The 22,340-nt window shown below is 37.6% G+C and overlaps 2 protein-coding genes across 3 annotated transcripts in view; one reads left to right on the top strand and one right to left on the bottom strand.

The window, feature by feature from the left end:
* Window positions 1-12,930, top strand: LOC127639218 (coiled-coil domain-containing protein 3-like). Its single transcript, XM_052121125.1, has 3 exons — window positions 1-607; window positions 1,708-1,882; window positions 12,048-12,930. Exons 1-3 carry the CDS (start codon window positions 240-242, stop codon window positions 12,333-12,335), a joined length of 831 nt encoding a protein of 276 aa, XP_051977085.1. The 5' UTR covers window positions 1-239; the 3' UTR covers window positions 12,336-12,930.
* Window positions 12,931-15,976: 3,046 nt separating this feature from the next.
* LOC127639289 (calcium/calmodulin-dependent protein kinase type 1D-like) overlaps window positions 15,977-22,340 on the bottom strand; it is a 59,424-nt gene continuing 53,060 nt past the window's right edge. For both annotated transcript variants that reach the window (XM_052121223.1, XM_052121224.1), the window contains 2 exons: window positions 21,976-22,240; window positions 15,977-20,573 (listed from right to left, as the gene is read on the bottom strand). In XM_052121223.1, coding sequence (XP_051977183.1) covers window positions 20,449-20,573; window positions 21,976-22,240 — 390 coding nt within the window. In that variant the 3' untranslated portion in view covers window positions 15,977-20,448. The remainder of the gene's footprint in view (window positions 20,574-21,975; window positions 22,241-22,340) is intronic.

Here is a 22,340-nt window from a genome sequence, read left to right as displayed (position 1 = left end):
CCGACACAGGTTGGGATTATGTGAACTCGCCCCATGCGCTGCACGGGTTCCCTTTACGCATTAACTATCAAGTGAAATCTTACGGCTTTTTAAACGTGCTCTTATTCCGTTTTTTAAGTAACTTGGCCGAGTTTGTGCTCAAATTCTTTAAGTTGCATTTATAACAGTTCCCCAGCGTTTAAAACCCCTGAAACAAAAGGAAACAAGCTAGCGCGTGGGCGCGCGTGGACACCTGAAAGATGCACCTTGCGTTTCTACTGACGCTGAATTTTGGCCTTGTTTTTGCATGTCAGTTGCCCACCGAGTGGCGACCCCTCAGCGAGGGCTGTCGGGCTGAACTCGCCGAGATCATCGTGTACGCCAAGGTGCTGGCCATCCACGAGGAGCCGTACGCGTCCAGCCTGATTAACTACCTGCCGTACCAGCAGCACGAGCGCGCGGAGGACGCGTTGCTGTACGCGGCGGAGGTGGAGTTGCTTTGCGACCAGGCGTGGGGCAGCATGCTGGAGGTTCCCGCGGGCTCGCGCCTCAACCTCACGGGACTCGGGTACTTCAGCTGTCAGTCACACACGGTGATGGAGAACAACTCCTACGTCTTTTTCCTCAGGTGGGTTCATTTCAGTTCTCTGCAAGTGGACGCAAGTGATTTCAACCTTTGTGCGTCAATTATAAAAAGTTACTCAGAGCTCCTTAGAGGACAAAAATGTCCGAGTCAAAAAACTGCCATAAAAAAAAAATATATATATTATTTTCCACTTTCACTGACTTGAACTAACCAACATCAGTCCTGATCATAACTATTAATACATTTTCAGGATTTTAACCCTTTAAACGCCAGTTTGTTTACATAATGGCACTATTGTTTGCAAACACATATATTTATCAATACACACCAACAAAACGCACTCTGACATCCATACCAACACACAATTTTAGCTGCATCATTTATTCAGTTGGCCTACAGTGCTCTACAGCAAACAGAAAATAGGAAAAAAGTATGTATTTGCTCCATAGGCTAAATATGAGGGGGAAATGGCGCCATCTGGTGGAAAATATTAAAAAACTACATTTTAAGCCAGGGTGTAATGAAATTACAATATCATAGAATTCATGATTTTATGCTTTAATGGCAATATCAAATATTGCGGTTTCAATGGGGGACAGTTTTGCCCTTAAGATCCTGAGTGTTGCTATTTTGTGTACACAGTATATTATAGATGTATTATAAGAACTGTGGTTGAAATATCAAAATTCCCCTAAAAATATACACATTTGGCAAAATGTATGCCATTGGCATTAACAGAGCCAAAATTGTTTTGTGAAGAAATTTTCAGGTAACTTAATTGCTTCACGTGGCTTGTAAGATTACATTATATTGTTTAGCGCATGTAAAAAATATAATTTAATATGAATATATCAACCATACTACATTGGGTTACACACATAAATATATTTTTATGGGTCAACTCGGGGCCCAGTTACAAACCCCTTAGAAATTTAAAAAAACTCCTTATTGCTCCTCATTTAATATATTTATATAAATGTAAGTATGGTTTCAATAAATTGCCAATGCAACAACCAATCATTTAGCTGTAATTGAAATTAAGTAGGCTAATGTACATTAGATTACTTTGTGTGAATTTATGATATTTTAGACAAAAATGTTTGTTTTATTGAGGTTTGTAAATATGTTTGTGTCTTATACAGGATGGACGAAAACTACAACATCCTTCCTCATGGAGTCAACTTCCAGGATGCCATATTCCCTGATACACTAGAGAACAAACAAATGTTTTCCAGCCTCTTTCAGTTCTCAAACTGCTCTGGTGGACAGACGATGCACAACTTTAATAGTGATTGGGAGAGCCAAGAAGACAGCAGGGTAAGACACCAACACACACACACCGTAGAGTGGATGGATGAGCCTGTCCTGAACTATGCAGGTTTAAAATTGGAATGCAGCAAATAATATATCCTCTGTCAAAGCAAGAGGAAAGAAAGGTATAAATCTGCTAAAGGTGAGCATCGGTATGCATATTTGCTTGTTTGCAAGACAGCTCAGTTGTAAATTCAAGAGGCTCATAAATGCCAGTTTATTGCGACAAGAGCATGTGTGCACAACTGCATCATTTTTAAACCATTATGTTCGCACACAAGTGCACCAGTCAAAACCTGCTCATCTGTTTAATGGAATGTTCCAGGTTCAATACAAGTTAAGCTCAGTCAGCAGCGTTTGTGGCATTATGTTTATTACCACAAAAAATAATTTTGCAAAAAGTTGGGTAACAGTGGATTACTTGCAATGAAAGTGAATGGGGCCAATCCTAAACATTAAAATACTCTGTTTCAAAAGTAAAGCATCAAGATGTAAACAATATGCATGTCAATATGAATATAGTGTAAAGAAATCACTTACTTTCCTTTTCTGTGTAAAGTTGTATCCAATTTTACAACTTCATTACCATGACAACATTGTGCCGTAAACCCTAAAACGACCGTAAAAGACAATGTAAAGAACTTCACTGCTCAAATAATATTTTTTTAAAGAATGAATGTACACTAAGTGCTTTTATAAAATTATAAGCTTTACATTTCAACATTTAAACCCCTCAAAATTGGTCCCATTACTTCCATTGTAATGGAATATAACCCAGATTTTTCCTTTTTTTTAAGAAAAGGAGGCATGTGTCATAAAAGATTTTTGTCGAAATCAACTTTGTGCCACAAATACTTTTGATTGAGCTTAACTTGCATTGGACCTGGAATATTCCTTTAAGTGCATTCTGGAACCCAGGGTGGGTGTATTAACAATAAAACGGCAGCTTGTTTTCCAGTAGTGCTTCACTAGTAAAAAAGCAAAGTCTCATGTGATTGTAAAAGGGACAACAAAGGAAGTGAGAATAATACAAATTAACATGTTCAGGTTCTCATGGGTAAATGGCACTTCGAGTTCACATAGAACACTCTCACACACTTAGACACACAAGTCCCTTTCTTTGGTGGTCTTTGTATTGATGACTGTGACTGTTCATCACAGCAGGCTGCTGAGGTAATTCAAGCATTCATTCAGCTCGATAGAGCCCGGATTAAAGACCTCCCAGCTAGAGCTGCTTCACCTTACTCACACACTCTCACACTAAAGGTTTGTCCCAACTAAAGATACTGAGTCACATCTGCCACTGAAAATAAAGCTGAGATCAAGAATAATGAAGAAAGCAAAAAATATGTTAGGTGGTAACACACACACACACACACACACACACACACACTCATGGACAGTCCCAAGTGAAGATGGATATATTAGTCTCTGATTAGATTAGCCTGCTGTACATTCAGACATCAAATGGAAAGCTCCATGACACTGTTCATTTGTTGAACTGTGGTCTGCTGTCTATGAGGAGGGGTTTATTTTAAGTCAAACATAATGAGAAGACAGAATGGACAGACAAAAAGACACTTAAATTAACCAAAAACAGTCATGGCCGGTAGAGTTTCAAGTGACAGATATACGGAGGGTAATATGTCAAAGAAAAATGTAACCGTGAGAGCCAGTTGGAATCTCTGTTACCCTTCCAACAGACATTGAGCATAGGGCTGGGTTAAAATATAGATTTTCCGAATGTATCGCAATCTTTATGTTAACAATGCCGATGTTGATTCTTAAAGTCCCAAGATCGATCTTTTACTTTAAAGTTTACTGCAGTTTTGATTGCGTTGATTATTATATCTGTTACAGTAAATAATTAGCAACTGAACTGCATAGTTCAGGCACTTCTGTTAGATTTTAAAACGATTATTTTCGTAATGTACCAATTTAGACGGTTCCCACAAGTCACTTTGTCAGTTCCTTCAATGTCACAACCATATACACAAGTGCAACAGTGGGTGGAAGTCTTGGGTGCAGTTCCAAGCAACATAGCAGTCATGACAGTGATGAGACATATACCAATTTTACAATAAACATCAGATTACACAACACAATATACAAATAATAATATACAATGTACAGTATACAATGTACAGTATGTTGTATTGTGCTCTATTGACATTCAGGCTATCGGTTGATAGTCAATGCTGTCATTTATCCCTGTATAAATGACAACAGTAGCTGGTAGAGAATTTCTTTCAAATGTCAGCAAAATGGGCATTATTACTGAAATATACCCAAATGAATCAGAATCAGATAAATGTGTATTGAAATTGGAAACCAATCTAGATGTTGTTAATTGTAATTGAATCAAATCGGGAATCTATATCGATACACGTCCCTACTTGATTCTGAGATAGAGAGAGGGAGATAGAAGAAGAAGAAGAGTGGCCCCAAGAAGTATTTGGACACTTAAGGCATACTTAATTTTTTTTATAAATGTCACTGCATTTGACAACAACATATCAAACCAATTGGCATTGCAAAGATTATCAGTTTTTTTGCCCTGTTCTTAACACACTTACTCTATAGTGCATGACTTGTAAGACAATACATTTTTAATGTTTGCATTACATAAAAAAAACTACATTTATAAGGTATTAAAATGCAATCAAATAACACAGTAGCTCAACTGATAGAGCGTTACACTTGCCATGCAAAGGACCGGTGTACAAGTCGTAAATGACACACGTAGTCGACACTTAAGTCGTAATTGCTGTAATTGTTTTAGCAGTTATGTTTCTTATGTCACATTTGCTTTTTATGACACTGTTGGTTTGGTTTGGGTTTAGGGTATGGAGGAAGGTTTTGTTGATTGAAATCTTGATAGAGCATTAACCTTAAAAATCTCATTGACCAAACATTGTTCAAATCTCATTTTTAAAAAATCTCAATATCCACAGAATGGACATTTCACTTTAGAACTGCCGCTATACATGTAAGGTACCACATAAAATCATTTAGCAAAAATGACTCGAGTCACATAATTTTCATGGGATCAGGCTGATACATTTTTATCTAATGCAATGATGACATTCATACAGTGTGACTAGTGTCCAAATACTAATCCAAAGTCCAAATCTACAGTATCAGATCTGTCCTGTTAGACTAGTGTTATCAGAGCTGTAGTGCAGATTTACCTTTGGAAGAATTCACATTCACAATGTGAGGTTTCAAAATCAATTAGCGAATACTTGAAGGTTCAACCAGAACTGTGTATGTGTCCAAGCATGCCTAGATCAGAGGCAGTGACCTGAGGAGGTGCAGGGTGTGACGGAAATGTATCTTTTTGACCCAGGTAAGTATCTAAGTCCCTATGCTAATGCTGGTTTCACAGTCGCCCAGCTGTAATGAATTCGAGTCCATTGAGAAGTTGCCCCGCAGTCGATACTCACTCACTGAATCTTGTATCCTTGTAATTGCACGCCAGCAATTTGACCATAATACCTGTCTCATATCTACGCTTATGCTGCAGCAAAATAACTCAACCGGACTCCAGTCTCATTTATTAGTATGGCCAGAGAGATCTCTTTTCTGCAGAGACTCACGTACAAAAGAATTCACAAGCTTTTATACATTATTGCATATGTAACTCCAATTATACTTGTTTACTTCATTCTGATTGGTTAAAAACATAAAATAATATGTAATAATAAGTAAGTAAACTGTTCCATTTTTGTGAGTCAATATATAAAAACAGACTCAAATCTTGTCATGGAAACATGCAGTTCCCTGTATTCCCAGACATCATGTTCCAGACATCCTCTCTCCCACAGGCCTATATATTCCTCTCTTTACCATTTTATGACTCTTCATGCTCGTTACCCAGCCTCTCATGATTGTCACCCCAAAAAATCCATCACAAGGGTTACTTTAACAGGAGTCCTCTGTGCTAAACAGATGTGACGGTTGGCCTGTCGGGATGCAATTAAAGGAACGTCAAGGCAGTTTTATTATAGTTTGGGATTTTTAATTGAGATTTTATTTGTAATTTATATTCAATTTGTCATTACAATTTTATTTAGTGTTCATTAGATTTCACAGTTTGTCTGTTAGTTTTAGTTTAGCTTTCATTTTTTAGTTTCAGTTTAGTTAGTTATTATTTTAATTTTAGTATTTCATGGCTGCAAAGAGTCGTTACTGGTGTAATTTAAAAAGTCTAACATTACATTTTTCAGAGAAGTCTTGTGTTACCCCTGTCTAGTGGTATTTTCATGTTTAAAGATTGTAAATGTTGCAAAATGTATAATATAGGGTGAATATGGGTAAAGTAACAAAATAAATTTAATGTATTTCCTTAAATGATTATAAATCATTACTAAACTAATCTTTGGGGGAGTAAACAATTAAAGGGATAGTTCACCCAAAAATGAAAGTTCTCAAATCATTTACTCGCCTTCATGCCATCCCAGATGTGAATGACTTTCTTTCCTCTGCAGAACACAAATTAAGATTTTAGAAGAATATCTCAGCTCTGTAGGTCCATACAATGCAAGTCAATAGGGGCCAAAACTCTGAAGCTCCAGCACATAACGGTGGCATAAAAGTGATGCATACAACTCCAGTGGTTACAGTAAATCCATTTCTTTAGAAGCAATATGATAGGTGTAGGTGAGAAAAAGATCTATATTTAAGCCCTTTTTGCTGTAAATCTTGACTTCAGCAGTTTCCTTGGCAATCATGATTTCAAGCTCGATTATATTTCCCAGTGCCACACTCTGCGAAGTGTAATCAAGCTTGAAATCACAACGGTTCCTCTTGACTGCAATTGCAAGATGTACAGTGAAAAAGTTATTTTTGGTTTGTTCTCACCCAAAAAAAGATTAGATTACTTCAGAAGACATGGATTAAACCAATTATGGATTATTTAATCCTGCCTTTTATGTTCTTTTTGGAGCTTCATGGTTTTGTACCCTGTTGACTTGCATTATATGGACCAACTGAGTGGAGATATTCTTCTAAAAATCATTTTGTTTTTGATTAAGGTGGAAGACATCCTAAGCTTTTTTCAAAGGTATAATGCAAGATTATGTGGCGTTTGGATCATAATTCAAAGTGTCAAGAAAAGTAACTGTGGCAGCGGGGGCGTGGTCAAGCGCCCGTCCGGGAGGGAGAAGCGGTAAGGGCGCTCACACCTGGGCCAAATTATGACTAACACCTGTCTCTAATTGCAGTAGAGTGAGGAGAGCGGTGAAAAGCCAGCGGCCGCAGAGCAGAGGACGTCGACCAGAACAAGCCAACCCACTGCGCTTATGTTATTGGGTGTTGATTTTGTTATAAGTATTTGTGAGACAGACATTAAAACCCTTACCTTTTTCCCTGGAACCTTCGTTTCCTGTCCTCCTTCCCGTGAGGGTTTTACAGTAACATTTCCAGTAGTGTCCCACTTTGCCCAAATTCACCCATGTATATCAAAAACTGAAACTAAAATGAAATCGAAATCGAGATGTTAGTTTTGGAGTTATGATTAAGTATTCGTTTAGTTTCAGTTTTTTCCAATAATTTTATTTTTATATTTACTAAAATAATACTGCATCAGGGTAGAGTCACATGGGGTAACCTCCTCGTGGTCCCGTTTAGTGGTTCTCACTCTCAATGGGGCACGTGGTAAATTGTGCGTGGATTACAAAGAGTATACATGAGCCTCCACTTGCTGTGAGTCTCCACTGTGTCATGCACAATGATAAGATGTGCGAATTGACTGTCTCAGAATCGGAGGCAGCTGAGACTTGTCCTCAAACACCCGGATTGAGGTGAGTAACCGTGCCACCACGAGGTAGGTCCTAAGTAGTGGGAATTGCACATTCCAAATTGGGGAAAAAAGGGGATACAATTTTTTTTAAAAGTATAGCCACAAGACAGTATGTGTGTTAACATCATTTTGTGTGAGAATATCATTTACTAATAAGGATGTAACAGTTTCAAAGTTTCACAATATACCTCGGTTTTAAAACTGATGTTATCATAACATTGAAATCTTCTCATTGATGGTATTGCATGAATATAAAGACAGATTTTTTCAGGTTTAATTAAGACAGAATCTACGACATTTACAGCATGAAATAAACTTAAATTTAAAATAAAATAAAAATTTAAAGTGCACCTTCCTCATGTTACATACGTCTGTCAGCTCAATTTTAAAAGTGACATCAGGTGTCGCATGAGCGCATCGTATCATGAGCAAATCAGACATGTCCAAGCCTGAACCTTTATTTCAGCCACCAAAGCTGTTGAAGTCCACTGTCTGGGATTACTTTGGGTATGTTAAAGACTCACGAGGTACCATCAATATTGATGGTTATCCAGTCTGTAAAGTTTGTTGCAAAAAATGATCGGCTCAGGCGGAAACACCTCAAACCTTAAGAACCACCTCATTGAGCACCATTCCAGGAAATTTGCAGAGATGATGTAGGTGTACAGCCATGGCCAAAAGTATTGGCAGTGACATAACTTTTGTGTTTTGCTAAATTTGCTGCTGCAGTATTTGTAGATAATTTCTTCACATGTTTCTATGGTATACTGGAAAACAATAATAATAATTTAATGAGTTTTAAAGGCTTTTATTGGCAAAAACATTCAATATATGCAAAGAGTCAATATTTACAGTGTTGACCCTTGTTCTTCATAACCTCTGCAATTCGCTAAACAAATAGACAGATGCATAGACATGGGAAAGGAGAATGTAAAGATAATGATGGTGTGTGTATGGAGCAGAAACAGGTGGGGGTAATGATGGCGTGTGTGTGTGTGTGTGTGTGTGTGTGTGTGTGTGTGTGTGTGTGTGTGTGTGTGTGTGTGTGTGTGTGTGTGTGTGAAGCAGAAACAGGTGGGGGTGTTCAGCAGGCCTGTGAACCTCGCAGATAATGAGAGCTGTTTTACAAACAAGCTTTTCTGTGGGAAAAGGCGATCTTGAGGTAGCCCGAGGGATGTTGTGGTCATGTGACTGTATCCAACTTTTACATAATACAATCTCTTGACTATATAAGGTGTTTCCCCAAAAAAGGTTTTCATTATTCCATCTCTATTTTCTTTGAAGTCTTAATCTATCTTCGTAGTCTCTCTTGTTATAGTCACATTTTTCCTACTTTTCTTTTTTTGCCTTTTTTATTTGTCTGTCCATCTCTCTCTCTCTCTTTATTTTCATATACCTTCTTTTCCATTGCTTGGTCTCAAAAACCATTCTATTCTATTGTTATAAATGAGTCACTGACCACCACAGCGGGGTCCAGTTTTGGTGTGAAAGCAAAACCGCATGTGTTTGGTCCTTGTGGTCATAAATTACACAGCAAACACACTTAAGAATTTTTTTTTTTTTTTGCTTTTTCTCTAAAATACATTTGCCAAATAGATGTTTACATAGTTATACAAACAAAATAACTACCATAAGGACTCCGTAATGAGTGGAGATGTTTATTCCAGCATGTGTGTGTTGTTTTAGGTGTATTTTAGTGTCCACCTGTCTGTCTGACTCTGTTGTTATTTAATTTGGTGCATCTTGGCAGGAGTCATCATTTGGAGAGTGCTATTGTTGTTACAGCAGTCGGTGTTGTGTTTAGACTGTAGGATATGTGCTTTATTTAAAAAATAATATATATATATATATATATATATATATATATATATATATAATTACATACATATACATATTTGATATATGTATGTGTGTGTGTGTGTGTATAGTATATATACTGTATACACACACGCACACTAGCCTATATACTAAACAAATAAATGTTAGGGGCAAATATTGCCCTTGCTGCAATTTCTATGCATACAGTGCATTCACACAATATTCAGACCCCTTCAGTTTTTTTCTTCACATTTTGGTATGTTGCAGCCTTTTATTAAATTTTTTTCACATCAATCTACACTCCATAATGCCACATAATGACTAAACAAAAACCTGATTTTTTTTATTTAAATTCATTAAAAATAAAAAACTGAAATATCAAATTGACATAAGTATTCAGACCTTCAACTGAAACACCTTTCGCAGTGATTACAGCCTTAAGTCTTTTTTGGTATGATGCGACAAGCTTTGCACACATGGATTTGGGTATTTTCTGCCATTATTCTCTGCAGATCCTCTCAAGCTCTGTCAGGTTGGATGGGGACCATCTGTGGACAGCCATTTGCAGCCTCTCCAGAGATGTTCGATTGGGTTCAAGTCCGGGCTCTGGCTGGGCCTCTCAAGGACATTCACATTGTTGTCCCAAAGCCACTCTTGCATAGTCTTGCCTGTGTGCTTAGGGTCATTCTCCTGTTGGAAGTTGAACCTTCAGCCCTGTCTGAGTTACTGAGCACTCTGGAACAGGTTTTCATTAAGTATATCTCTGTATTTTGCTGTGTTCAGCTTTCCTTCAACTCTGACCATGTACCCCAGTCCTGCTACTGAAAACACCCCCACAGCATGATGGTACCACCATGCTTCAGTGTTGGGATGGTATTGCGCAGGTGATGTGCTGTGCCTGGTTTCCTCCAGATGGGGAGTTGCGTGGCACCATGCGAGGGTCGGACGTGTGAATTGTGATCTCTGCGCACTTTGCTAGTTTTAATACTATTTAGGTCATATACCGGTGGTTTCCTCCAGACATGACACTTGGAATTGAGGTCAAACAGTTCAATCTTCATTTCATCAGACCAGAGAATCTTGTTTCTCACAGTCTGAGAAGAGAATCCTTTAGGTGCTTTTTTTTTTGCAAAATTCCAAGTGGGCTTTCATGTGTCTTGCACAGAGGAGAGACTTCCTTCTGGCCACTCTGCCATGAATCCCAGACTGGTGTTTCTGTGATGGTTGTCCTTTTGCAAATTTCTCCCATCTCCACACATGATCTCTGGAGCTCAACCAGAGTGACCATCAGGTTGTTTTTCACCACTCTTACCAAGGCCCTTCTCCACCGATTACTCCATTTGGCTGGACGGCCAGCTCTATGAACAGTACTGGTTGTTCCACACTTCTTCAATGTAAGAATTATGGAGGCCACTGTGCTCTTGAGAGCCTTCCATACAGCCAAAACATTTTGTAGCCTTCCCCAGATCTGTGCCATGACACAATCCTGTCTCTGAGCTCTGCATGGAGTTCCTTTGACCTCATGGCTTGGTTTTTGCTCTGATATGCATTTTCAGCTGTGAGACCTTAAACAGACATGTGTGTGTGTGTGTGTGTGTGTGTGTGTGTTTTTCCAAATCATGTCCAAACAATTGAATTTACCACAGGTGGACACCAATGAAAGTGTTGAAACATTTAAAAGATGATCCAAAGAAATGGGTTGCACCTGATCTAAATTTCAAGTGTCATACCAAAGGATCTAAATACTTATGCCAATATGATATTTTAGTTTAAGTGATCAAAAATCAGGTTTTTGCTTTGTAATTATGGGGGTATGGAGTGTAGATTGATGTGAAAAATATAATAATTTAAAGCATTTTAGCATAAGGCTGCAACATAAAATGTGAAAAAATGAAGGGGTCTGAATCCTTTATGAATGCACTGTGCATATACTACTGACAAACTGTTTTATCAATACATGCTTTCCCTGGGAATAAAATATATTACATTGATGTTGCAAGTACCATGCATTATCAGTTAAGCTGTTTTCAATTTACATTTCATGTTGACTTTAATAATTGCCTCAGTTCTAAAGCATTACCTCTTACATCACACAATAGCCGGATTTGACTCCTTACAATAGGGATTACCGCCCTTCCGCTGTTCAGGGCAGAACATGAGGCCTCCTATTGCTCAAGTGCACAGTCACCAATATGCAATCGCAAATGCACCACATGTGCACACATGCACAGCATGACTCTTCTTGTCTCTACCGTGAGGATAGCAGCAGGTCACTTTTGAACTGTCTGCATCATACATACAGAAGAAAGGCAGCGCTCAGCAGGAAGTAATAGGGCTGACAGGAATTGAAAATGCAGTCATGATGTATGCTGACCTTCATTCCAGCTTTAAAATTGTGCTGGGGCACAGTTTGTCAATGCATGGAGAGACCTCTAATCCAGTGGCTTCAACTCTTTTGACTCTAAAGTCCCCACTGTTAACAACAACATCTCTCTCTCTCTCTCTCTCTCTCTCTCTCTCTCTCTCTCTCTCTCTCTCTCTCTCTCGCAGTTGCTGTGTGCCTCTGTACAGAAGGTTTTGTTTGAGGAGGAGGAGAGAGTTGGGCAGCTTCAGGAGCATGTGGCCGAGCTGGAGAGAAAGAATAAGCAGTTAAAAGAGCGAGTGGGGAAACTGAGGCATTCCCTGCGGAAAACCCGGAAAGCTTCCCGCCGTGCTGAGCGGGAAAGACAGGAGCTGCAAGAGCGGCTGAATACAGCTGAGAGACATGCTAGACATCATCTCAATGCCATTCCACCCCAACACAACCCTTCGTGCCACAGATACTCACACGGACTGTGAGCTCAAATATACACACTCACTCATCTGAACTCATGCACGCATGAAAACACATGGTATCAGTCTGTTTTTCAAAAAGTATCATACCCAACTGTGACTGCTGACATAATGAATTCTGCTCACTTCAACTCTTTTTCCCTGCACTGCAAGGCAGCACTGTATTGAAACCTTCTTTGAGGTTGTTCAGACAAAATGTGTTTTTGGATGTTTAGAGTTTTTCATTGTTTTTTCTATGTAAACGTGTGATAGACAGACATTTTTTTTAACCATTGCACTGTGTCTCACTGATTAGTTATATGTGAAAAATAAATAATTTCACCATGTATATGCAGAAATGTATGTATAATGTGTGACAATTGGTCAAATTAATTAATTAATTAATTAATTAATTAATTAGTGCCACATTTTAAAGATGCTGTCAAGTTATAGGGACTTATACTTTTAAAAAAGCATCTCAAGAAGGGGGGCCTGTGTAGCTCATCGAGTAATGACGCTGACTACCACCCCTGGAGTTTGCGAGTTTGAATCCCAGGGCGTACTGAGTAACTCCAACCAGTTGCTAGGGAGGGTAGAGTCACATGGGGTAACCTCCTCATGGTCACTATAATGTGGTTCACTCTCACTGGGCCACGTGGTGAGTTGTGTGTGGATGCTGCAGTGGATGGCATGAAGCCACAGTAACGCTCAAAAAGCCATGTGATAAGATGTGTGGATTGACGGTCTCAGACGCAGAGGCAACTAAGATTTGTCCTCCACCACCCGGATCGAGTCAAGTCACTACGCCACCACAAGGATGTAGAGTGCATTGGGAATTGGGCATTCCAAATTGGGGAGAAACAATCCACGCTGAATCTACATTTTTAACTTCGAAAACATGGACAGTCTGAACAGTCCCTTACTCATTTATTTATTCTTTTTTTCTTCTTCTACAATTTGTCTGCGATTAATTCAGCTCCCAATGCTTAAAAACTTGAAACATTGTTTTGTAAATAAATTAGGTGTTGTAAGATGCTTTTAAAAAAACTTTAATTTTAATATCTCCTAATGACGTATACTGATGTAAGGCGTGTTCTGCATTCTAAATATATCTGAGTGCAATGATTCAAAGTTGACAATATTTCTTCTTTCAAAAAAACATGGACAGGACAGTTTAGAGGTGACACTAGATGGGGTGGGACCTAAATCGCAAAGATTTCCTCTACCATTATGTACGTAAAGATATGTTTGTTGTTTTGGTACCTTACATTTATTCAGTTAAACTCTTTTCTTTTTTTTTTTTTTTTTGTCTCAAGTTAAATCAAAATAAAAAAATACCAAGAACAAGATTTTTTAAAGCTGAATTCTGTAATTTCTCCTTTCATCTGCTGAGCAGATTGTGGTAGAGAGGGCAGGAAAAGGAGTGGAGTGCATGTGTTTAACATGAGTCCAATTCTGAGAAATTATGGCTTCCCTCATATTCCCAAATCACCAGTGGGGTTTAGGTTATAGAGAAGCAGAGTATCAAAGTACTATCAGACGTGTATTCTTTCTTTTGAATGCACATTAAGGACATGGTATCTTTTGATTTCACAAATTCTTCAATTTTAGAAAGCTGTAGTCTTTCTAAATCAATTATAATTACTCATTGTGAACTAACAATGAACTCTGCAGGACTGCTGTTCAAAACATTAAAACAACAGTGTATCAGTGTGCCGATGATGCAAAATTAAAGATCTAATCCAAACTCAAGATGGTTCAATCTCATTCCAAACACTTCTCCAACCCAAACAAATATTATCCAGTGATCTCGTAAACATTAACCCCAGCTGATCCCTCTAAAAAACATGGGGCTGAATTTTATCCTCTATAAAGTCTTTCATCAAAGTGTTTGAGCTGCATGTGATAAGATATCAGGAACAGAGAGACGTGAGGTTGATGGCAGGAGCTGATGATTTGAAGGGATGCCTTTGTAAATACTTCACCTGGTATTTGCTCTAGAATGTGAATGCACATTTGCTGGACCAGCCTGAAAAAAAAAGGCTAATAATAATGCTTTTAGGCTAATTTAAATGAAAGAACAATCGTTTTTGAAATTTCAGTCTTTCTCCACTTAGGTTGATTGAAGCTGTAGTTGCATGACTAGTAAATAATTACTAATGGCATTGCCAAGATGGCTGCTGAGTGTAAATAACCTCCTTTTACATGCTTTTAATTGAAAATTAGTTCCTGCATGGACTAGCAGATTTACATGTGCACTGAAAAACCCATGACAGGTTTGCACAAATGACTGACATGCAAATTGAAGTGGGCTTCTATGGAAGCATATGGGTAGCAATAGTACCCATTAGCAATAGATAATAGTTATCTAAAATCGTATAAAATCATTAAAATATATTTAAGTTGTTGTTTACTTCAGTCCACACTGCTGCATTTGTCGATGTACCTACCGGTCCATCGACTAACTCCATTAAAAATATTCATTTTAATAATGCATATTAAAACAAGTGTATGAAATGGCAAATGGAAATTATGTAATTTCATTTTCATTTTGCACCAAACGTTGCTAGAATGGTAATGTAAAATGTAAATTTAAATACAGAATGCATTGCCATTTTACATATTGCATTGTCATTTTGCATATTAAATGTCAAATTGAATATTGCTACCCATATGCTTCCATAGGCTTCATTGGTGAGTCAATCAAATTGAATTCTAATGCATTGTTGATTGGCTGTAGTCAAACACACTGTTCATTTAATATTAATTTATTATCACTGTTCATTTTATTGGGACAGTATTTAGTACCTTTCATTTGCTTGGTTTTGTTACTGTTCATGTGAGTTGTGTGAGATTAAATGCACTATAGCATAAATATGTGGACATTTTTGATCCAGTTTTGCTGATATTAAATGATCTGGGAGGTTTGTGCATGCACTAATGGTGGGTTAGGCCATGTGTGCTCGTACAAATAAATACTATACAAAGCAATATTGGCTTATACTCCCCAATAGTCTCTAAGAAGTGTGTAATCCATCCTACACCCTTAATTCTTCCCCTGTTTTCTGTGTGTCACTATTTGGGGAAAGTTACTTCTTTTAAACCCTGGGTATCCACTGGAATATCCCCCAGTTGCCCTTTAGCAAATCACAGTGTTTCAAATGTTTTTATGGCTGAAAACTTACATTTGCATGACTCACAATTTCCCACTTAAAGGTTTGATAAACTGCAGGTCACATGGTGCACTGCACGCTGCCATTGGCTCTGAAGATAATGCAGTTGTAAGACTTTTATGCTTACTGAGCCAGAAAGACACATCATGATCATACAGGATTTATTTAAGGAAAAAGAAATAAAATAAAATAAAACAATCATTCATTCCCAATTGCTTTACAGCATGGAATATAAACTCTTGATATGTGCAGATGATTGTCAAAGGCATTGGATATACAAGCCCCATATCAACAGAAGATTCACGTCACAGTAAAGTTAGTATTAGTATGCCACTCCCAAAATATGGATTATCATTGTTACATGCATATGAGTATATAATTCACATTTCACTGGGCAACTTTTATTTCGGACAGAGTTGTGACAGCGATACAGAAGAGAAGGCCTGCATTGTCATAGTTGCATTTTTTAAACATAATTAAATATATATATATATATATATATATATATATATATATATATATATATATATATATATATATATTTATATTTTAGACATATTTCTTCATACATATAGATACACGGTGAGGACTTCTGAAAATAGGTTGGTTGAATCGAAAAGCACATTTAACATGCTCGCAAATGTTTATAAAATCATTCAATGTAGTTGCAAGTTTCTTATAGGTGTTTTCTGTCTCTAGAGATGCTTTGCGGTTATTCGCTAACAAGTCAACATTCAAGGGACGAGTTTTAAAAACTGCACAGTCACAGGGTAGCACAGACACTTGTCAGTCACAGCTTTTTTATCATAAGAGGCAAAAGTGACGCCTGAGTTGGTACCAAAACAGAGAATCGGAAAGGATTTCTCCGAAGAGGTGCATCACATTAAATATTCACTGTAGATCTTGAACAGAGATGTTGTTTGAGTGAAATTTGTACAATAGGAACATGATTTTCTTGAAACATACAACATTGAGCGAGACACACATTGTTACGAGGGACGAGCAGCCAATCATATATACAGGTGTGTTATCAATGTGAATTCACTAAACACCAGGTGTGTATTACAGTCAGGCAGTGTCATTTAGAGAACAAGCTGAGAGACATGATCGGGAGAACATGGACAGATCATCTCCTCAGGAATAACATGGTAGACACGGCACAGTCACATTCTATTTACAAAGCCTTTGGACAAACAGAGTGATTGCTCTGGACACAGTTAGACAACAATGAAACTTGAATATAAGTCAACAAAAAAGAGAGCTAATACAGATTCACCCTTGTTTTACATCCTGTCCAGCACTGTAGTCACCGATTGTTCAGAATGTGTAAGCCATGGCACATGTGTGCAAGTATTTACTGTATACTGTACTTTATTACGCATTTTAATTGATTTAGTAATGTAAATATGTGTATACTCATATATATGCTACAGTTCGTCATTTTTATTATTAATTTGAACACATTTGTGGTTTGGCTTTGCAGTAAACATCCCCCACCTATTGGTTTTACACATTTTCTGCAATTCTAAACCACCTAGACCGGTTTCCTGCAAAATACTTCTATAGATACATACAGAAGAAGGTGACACTGACAAAAACGGAGTACATAAACACTGAGCAAAAAAGACTTGGAATGTTCCAGGTTTAATAAAAGTTACGTTTTATTAACATCTGTGTTGTGTTAATTACCACAAAATAATTTTAACTAGTTTCTCAGTTTGTAACTTACAATGGAAGGCTTTGAGGCAAGGCATTGCACTGGAATAAAGATGACACGCTATTTTCAATGTTTAGCCACAAGACTTTAACATTGTGTTAACGTTGTCACCCAGCTTCAAAATTAAAACTATTGAATCAATTCTAAATAATTAATAAATATATTTGAAATGATGTATGTTGTACTCAAGATCCAATAGAAAATAAAATAATAATTTCTTTGACATTCCAAACATCACTATCTGGATAATAGAATTAAAAACTTTGGTGTCCGTCAAGCCTTTTCTGTATATTGTAAAGCTGTTGAACTGCCTGGACACTTGACATCTCACTTTTTATTATCAAAAATGCTGTAGTTGTGTCTATATGACCTGCTCTGGCACTATATATTCTCATTACCGCAAATGATGCTAAATAAGACGCTAGCGCAACTGTCAAAGATGTCGGTTTAGCGGATGTTTCCACAGAAACAAACAATAAAAAACAGCCCAGACAGACACACATATGTGTTCAATGTGAACGGACCCTTAAGTGCTTAATATACAAGCTCCACACTTAGGCCCTATGGTTGAAACTCTTCTGAATGCCTTTTCTTTCAGCCGACATAGGAAATGAACATGATTTATGTTTATCTTTACAAACTGAGGGACAAGTTGAAATCATTTTTTCTGGTAATCATCAGTATGTCACAGATACTGTCGATGGATGTGAACTTGTATTTCTTTAAACAATTTTCACTTTACAAGCGCCTCATGCTTACACTGTGACTCCACATGTATAAACAGAAATGTGCAGTATTCTTCAAACAACCTCAAACAAAGCATATTTTGCCCCAGTGATTTTCTTAAATGCTTTGCAGAGTATATCAGAGATTACAAACTCCTCTTGAGTGTGAAAACGAAGACAAAATGGTACATGCATGACCGGATTGAAAAACAAATCCATTAGCTTTAACCTCACATGATAATGAGCTGCTGAAAAACCATCACATTTTTGCCTACACTGAAACAAATATTCACGATGAAACTGATGAAAAATGCATGAATATGTTCGATGGCAGTTTGGAAAATGTCACATACTCAAAAACCCCTGTGTCTGCAGATAAGTTTACTTCCTGTGATATTATCAAAGCATAAAGGGCAAAGAAGACATAAGTCACTTTCAAAATGACCACATGATATGAGAGCCATCCGGGATGGCTTAAACAGGAGACCCTCTTTAAGGAAGTGAATAAACCTTAACTTGCAGTAGCCCTTAAACCAATGCTTAAATTTAGCCACTTTGAGTTATACTGGAAATATGTTTAAGAGTCAGTAAAACGTTCTTATATTTGTGCTGCATGCATGTCGGAATGACCGTAATTATGAATTATGAGTTGTTTTTAAGAAATAAGAGTTGTTTACTTCCTCCGACTCAGAAATTAATTTCTATGGCAAAACATGTAATGCTAATTGGATCCACAAGTGGCTTTGCTGTTGATGACAGCAAATTGCGTAATCACTACATTAATTCACTCCTTTATTCTTTTGCAAAATCTTGAAGAACAAAGTGCACCATGTAACACTGGCTGTAATAATATGACATATTATAAGAGGTAACCTCCTAACTACCTTTAAAGGGGGATCATTTTCTCCACCACTATCATCACCAAACAGAAATGCAAAAATAATGGGATAGAAGTATTTTAATGTCGAAAAATGGACCAGTGTTTTTTTAAGTTACTCAAAAAAAGTCAAAAAGTCAGTAACTGTAATCTAATTACAAGATTCAGATTGTAATCTGAATTTAAAATGTAATTTGTTACACTACTTTTTGTCAAACAGTAATTCCATTAAAGTAACTAATTACTTTGTAGTCAGATTTCATCACATTTTGGTTGTTTTCACATGAAGTCACAATAATCAAGTGGAGCTTTTATAAAATAAAAAAAATTCAACTTGTAATTCGGATTACGAAAAGTCGAACGATTTTTGATGTTGAAAACTAATTACGGTAATTCTGACATGATGGGAATGCAGCATTACATATCAGTTTATCCACCATGTCAAATTGTCTTACAATCCTTATGAGAATGCTGTGGCAAATTTAAACAGTTGTCGATCATCCTCATCCAGTCTTCACATTATCTTGGCTGGATGAGGTAATCTTGAACCATGGAGGCGTTACTATAATACCATCAGTGTGGTGCCCAGTGCAACTGCGGAATTCCCTGAGAACTCGTACACTGGGCGTAGAAAGACGCTGACGTGGCTTTTTGGGAGATTTGTGTGTGTGTTTGCATTGTGTATTAACAGTTGTACTATATTCCGTAATCCAATACTGACTTTGACTGTATGTGGAATTCAAAGTCACATTTAAAGCAGACAATAGCAGGAAGAAGCTTCGTCAAACTGCATTTGCTCCAGCCTGTCCCTGTGTTTAAAGTCCAGTATAGTAAGATAACAATCAAACATGTTGCATGTTTAAACAGATATCTTAAAATGCATGATTAAACCCAATCGTAAGAGCTCAAACCATTAATCTCCCATTCATATGTGAGTATAAACTGCAATTTTACAGTAATTCAAGTGAACCGTTCTTTCTCGCAGCCCATGTGCAAACAATTAAAGTCTCAACTAAGCAAATGTCGCAGAACAGTCTAACATTATTTTAAAAACACTTCTGCAGGTCACCATGACGAATCTGTGAAAAAACTCTAAAGATCAGAAATGGTAGTAGCTAACAGTAATTATAATAGAATCGTGAGTAGATAAATAAAGTAAACCAGGAAATCAGGGTGGAGAGAGAGAGGGAAGAGCTAGAAGTGTTAAGCTATAGTAAGAATTGTTTTACATTGGTGCCACCCTCTTATAAGGACGGACACATTCATGCACACACTTTCGGAATGAAACCTCTGCAGTTTTACAACTCATTTGTTTTTCCGAAAAGTAACAAGGCTGGCGAGGATCATAGCACATTCATAGCAAAGATGTCACAGTTCTGTCCAGCCGCATGAATTCACTTCTCAAAATGGAAGCCTTCTGCTTAAATTCATCTGCCACTGCATGCATTGCACCCTCTAGTGGCCTGGAGGTTAAATGGCAGGTCAGATTGTGGAGTGCATTAGATGCGTGCAGTTTTTTAGCCTCTTGGTGGTTGCTATGGCGATGGGTCAGTCCTCTGCCTTTCTTTGATGGCAGGGCGGGGAGAGGGCTGAGGGGTGGGGCTTACAGGGCAGTGGCCTCCCAGCTCTCTCCCCGCATAACCTGGCGTCACTTGGTCCCAGTTAACACTGTGGTCACCGACGCAACCGAAGGGGGAAGAGGCCTGCAGGGCTCCACCCCTGAAGCTGTAGAGGTTAATGCCAGAGAACAGGAAGTGTGGGGAGGGGCAGTACCTACAGAAAAAAAAATGAATTGCAATATCATTCACTGGTTACTGGTTGTTTATTCATAAAGTTTTGTTGGTCTGTTAAGCCATCTATACGCTTCCATGTAAGTTCAAAATTTCATTTGGAAAAATCTGAATATCCTAAAAACAATTTGCAAATAAAGCTGCGTTTCCATCCCATGTATTCAAGAGATAGAATTTATAGCCATTGGGAAAGCCACTGTGACCCTTTTGTTCAACGTAATAAATTACTTGCAGTTTATAACACACAGGCAAAACGATTTAACAAAACTCATGTTTGGCAGACGCCTTATGTCTGGGAGCGAAAGCGTGTCAGGTAGTTCTGGGAAGTTATTGCATTCAAACATTTTGTTCTTTTTTTAAGGACCAGAGCAACATTTGAGAGGCTATTGATGCTACTGATTTTGTTCTCTGAGCAAATTATGTATTGTGTTCACAAGGCTTGTTGAGGCAGTCAAATTACTTTTTTAAGCACGTCTGTATTCCTGTAGAAATTCTATTGGAATTTGTTTGGTGTATCCATAAGTTTATGGAAAAAAAATTATTCACCTCAAGCTAGAAATATGTTTTTTATGTGCATTTTGGAGATATTTGGAGATCTTTTTTCCAGCATTTTTATGCAACACCCTACAATTTGCATTGTAATACACAAATAGAAACCAAGCTAATAGTATATAGAAATTCAAAACGTATAGCCTTTATCTTTCAGAAAAAAAGAACAAAATATTGATCACAATTCTTGCAATAACTGGCGCATTCAAAGTTTAATATTAATAGTAGGAATATGAATTTCTAAAAGTAAACTGTGGTTGTCAAGATATTTCATGGGGTCTTGAATTATTATGGCATACTTTTGATCATTCTTTCAGCAACAATAAAATTCAGTAATTTAAATTCTATTTACAGGGTTCCCACAATCATTAATCCTTGAAAAAAATTATTTCCAGGCCTGAAAATGTAATGGAAAGTGATACAATTTGGAAATTACTATAGAGAATTTATAGTAAATTATAGTACATTTTTCTAGTTTTCCTCTGCACACATAAAAGCTGTGAGTAAAACTTGCTCACAATCCAGAGTGATGTCTGATTTGTGAGCAAATTGTTCTTTTAAGTCAATTAATAGGTTAAAATGGTTCACAAATCAGTCTTTTTTTTTTATCTGTATCGAGCAATATTTAAAGACTGGAAACGTCATGGAAAAGTCATGGAATTCCACTGGTCAAAAAACTGTTTATTTACCAAATTATTACCATGTTTAAATCTATTCTGCAGAATTCTGCTGATTTTCCCTCCAAAATCAGCACAGAAAATGGCAATACATCTTCAGATTTCACTTGGTCCAAATTACGAGTTAGAACAACACTCAAAACACTGAACATCACTTACAGTCTTTGCGCGCTGTAGAGTTGGTGCCTGTTGCCATGTCGTTAATAAGTACTGTATTTGCATTCTGAGCAGGTTTGTGGTTTTGGCCAAGCGATGCGGTCGCATTTGGTGTTTGGTTTGATGTTTGGATCGGCGGTAGATTCGAAGTCTGGTTTGCGTTCAGTATGCGGTTGTTGGTGCTAGATGCATCCATGCTGCTCCCCATGCTACTACCCAACTGCAGTCTCCTCATGTGGCGCACCACGGCCGTAGCGTTGAAGGCTTGCTGTTACACAGACAGACCACAAGTCATTGAAGTGAAAGGACATACAATTCTCGAATAGGCTCAAAATATACTGTACGCAATTGCGTGAATGTAAACACTA

This window comes from Xyrauchen texanus, chromosome 47 (genome assembly GCF_025860055.1).
Source record: "Xyrauchen texanus isolate HMW12.3.18 chromosome 47, RBS_HiC_50CHRs, whole genome shotgun sequence".
Taxonomy (NCBI): Eukaryota; Metazoa; Chordata; class Actinopteri; order Cypriniformes; family Catostomidae; genus Xyrauchen; species Xyrauchen texanus.
This window is presented reverse-complemented; position numbering and strand designations above follow the sequence as displayed.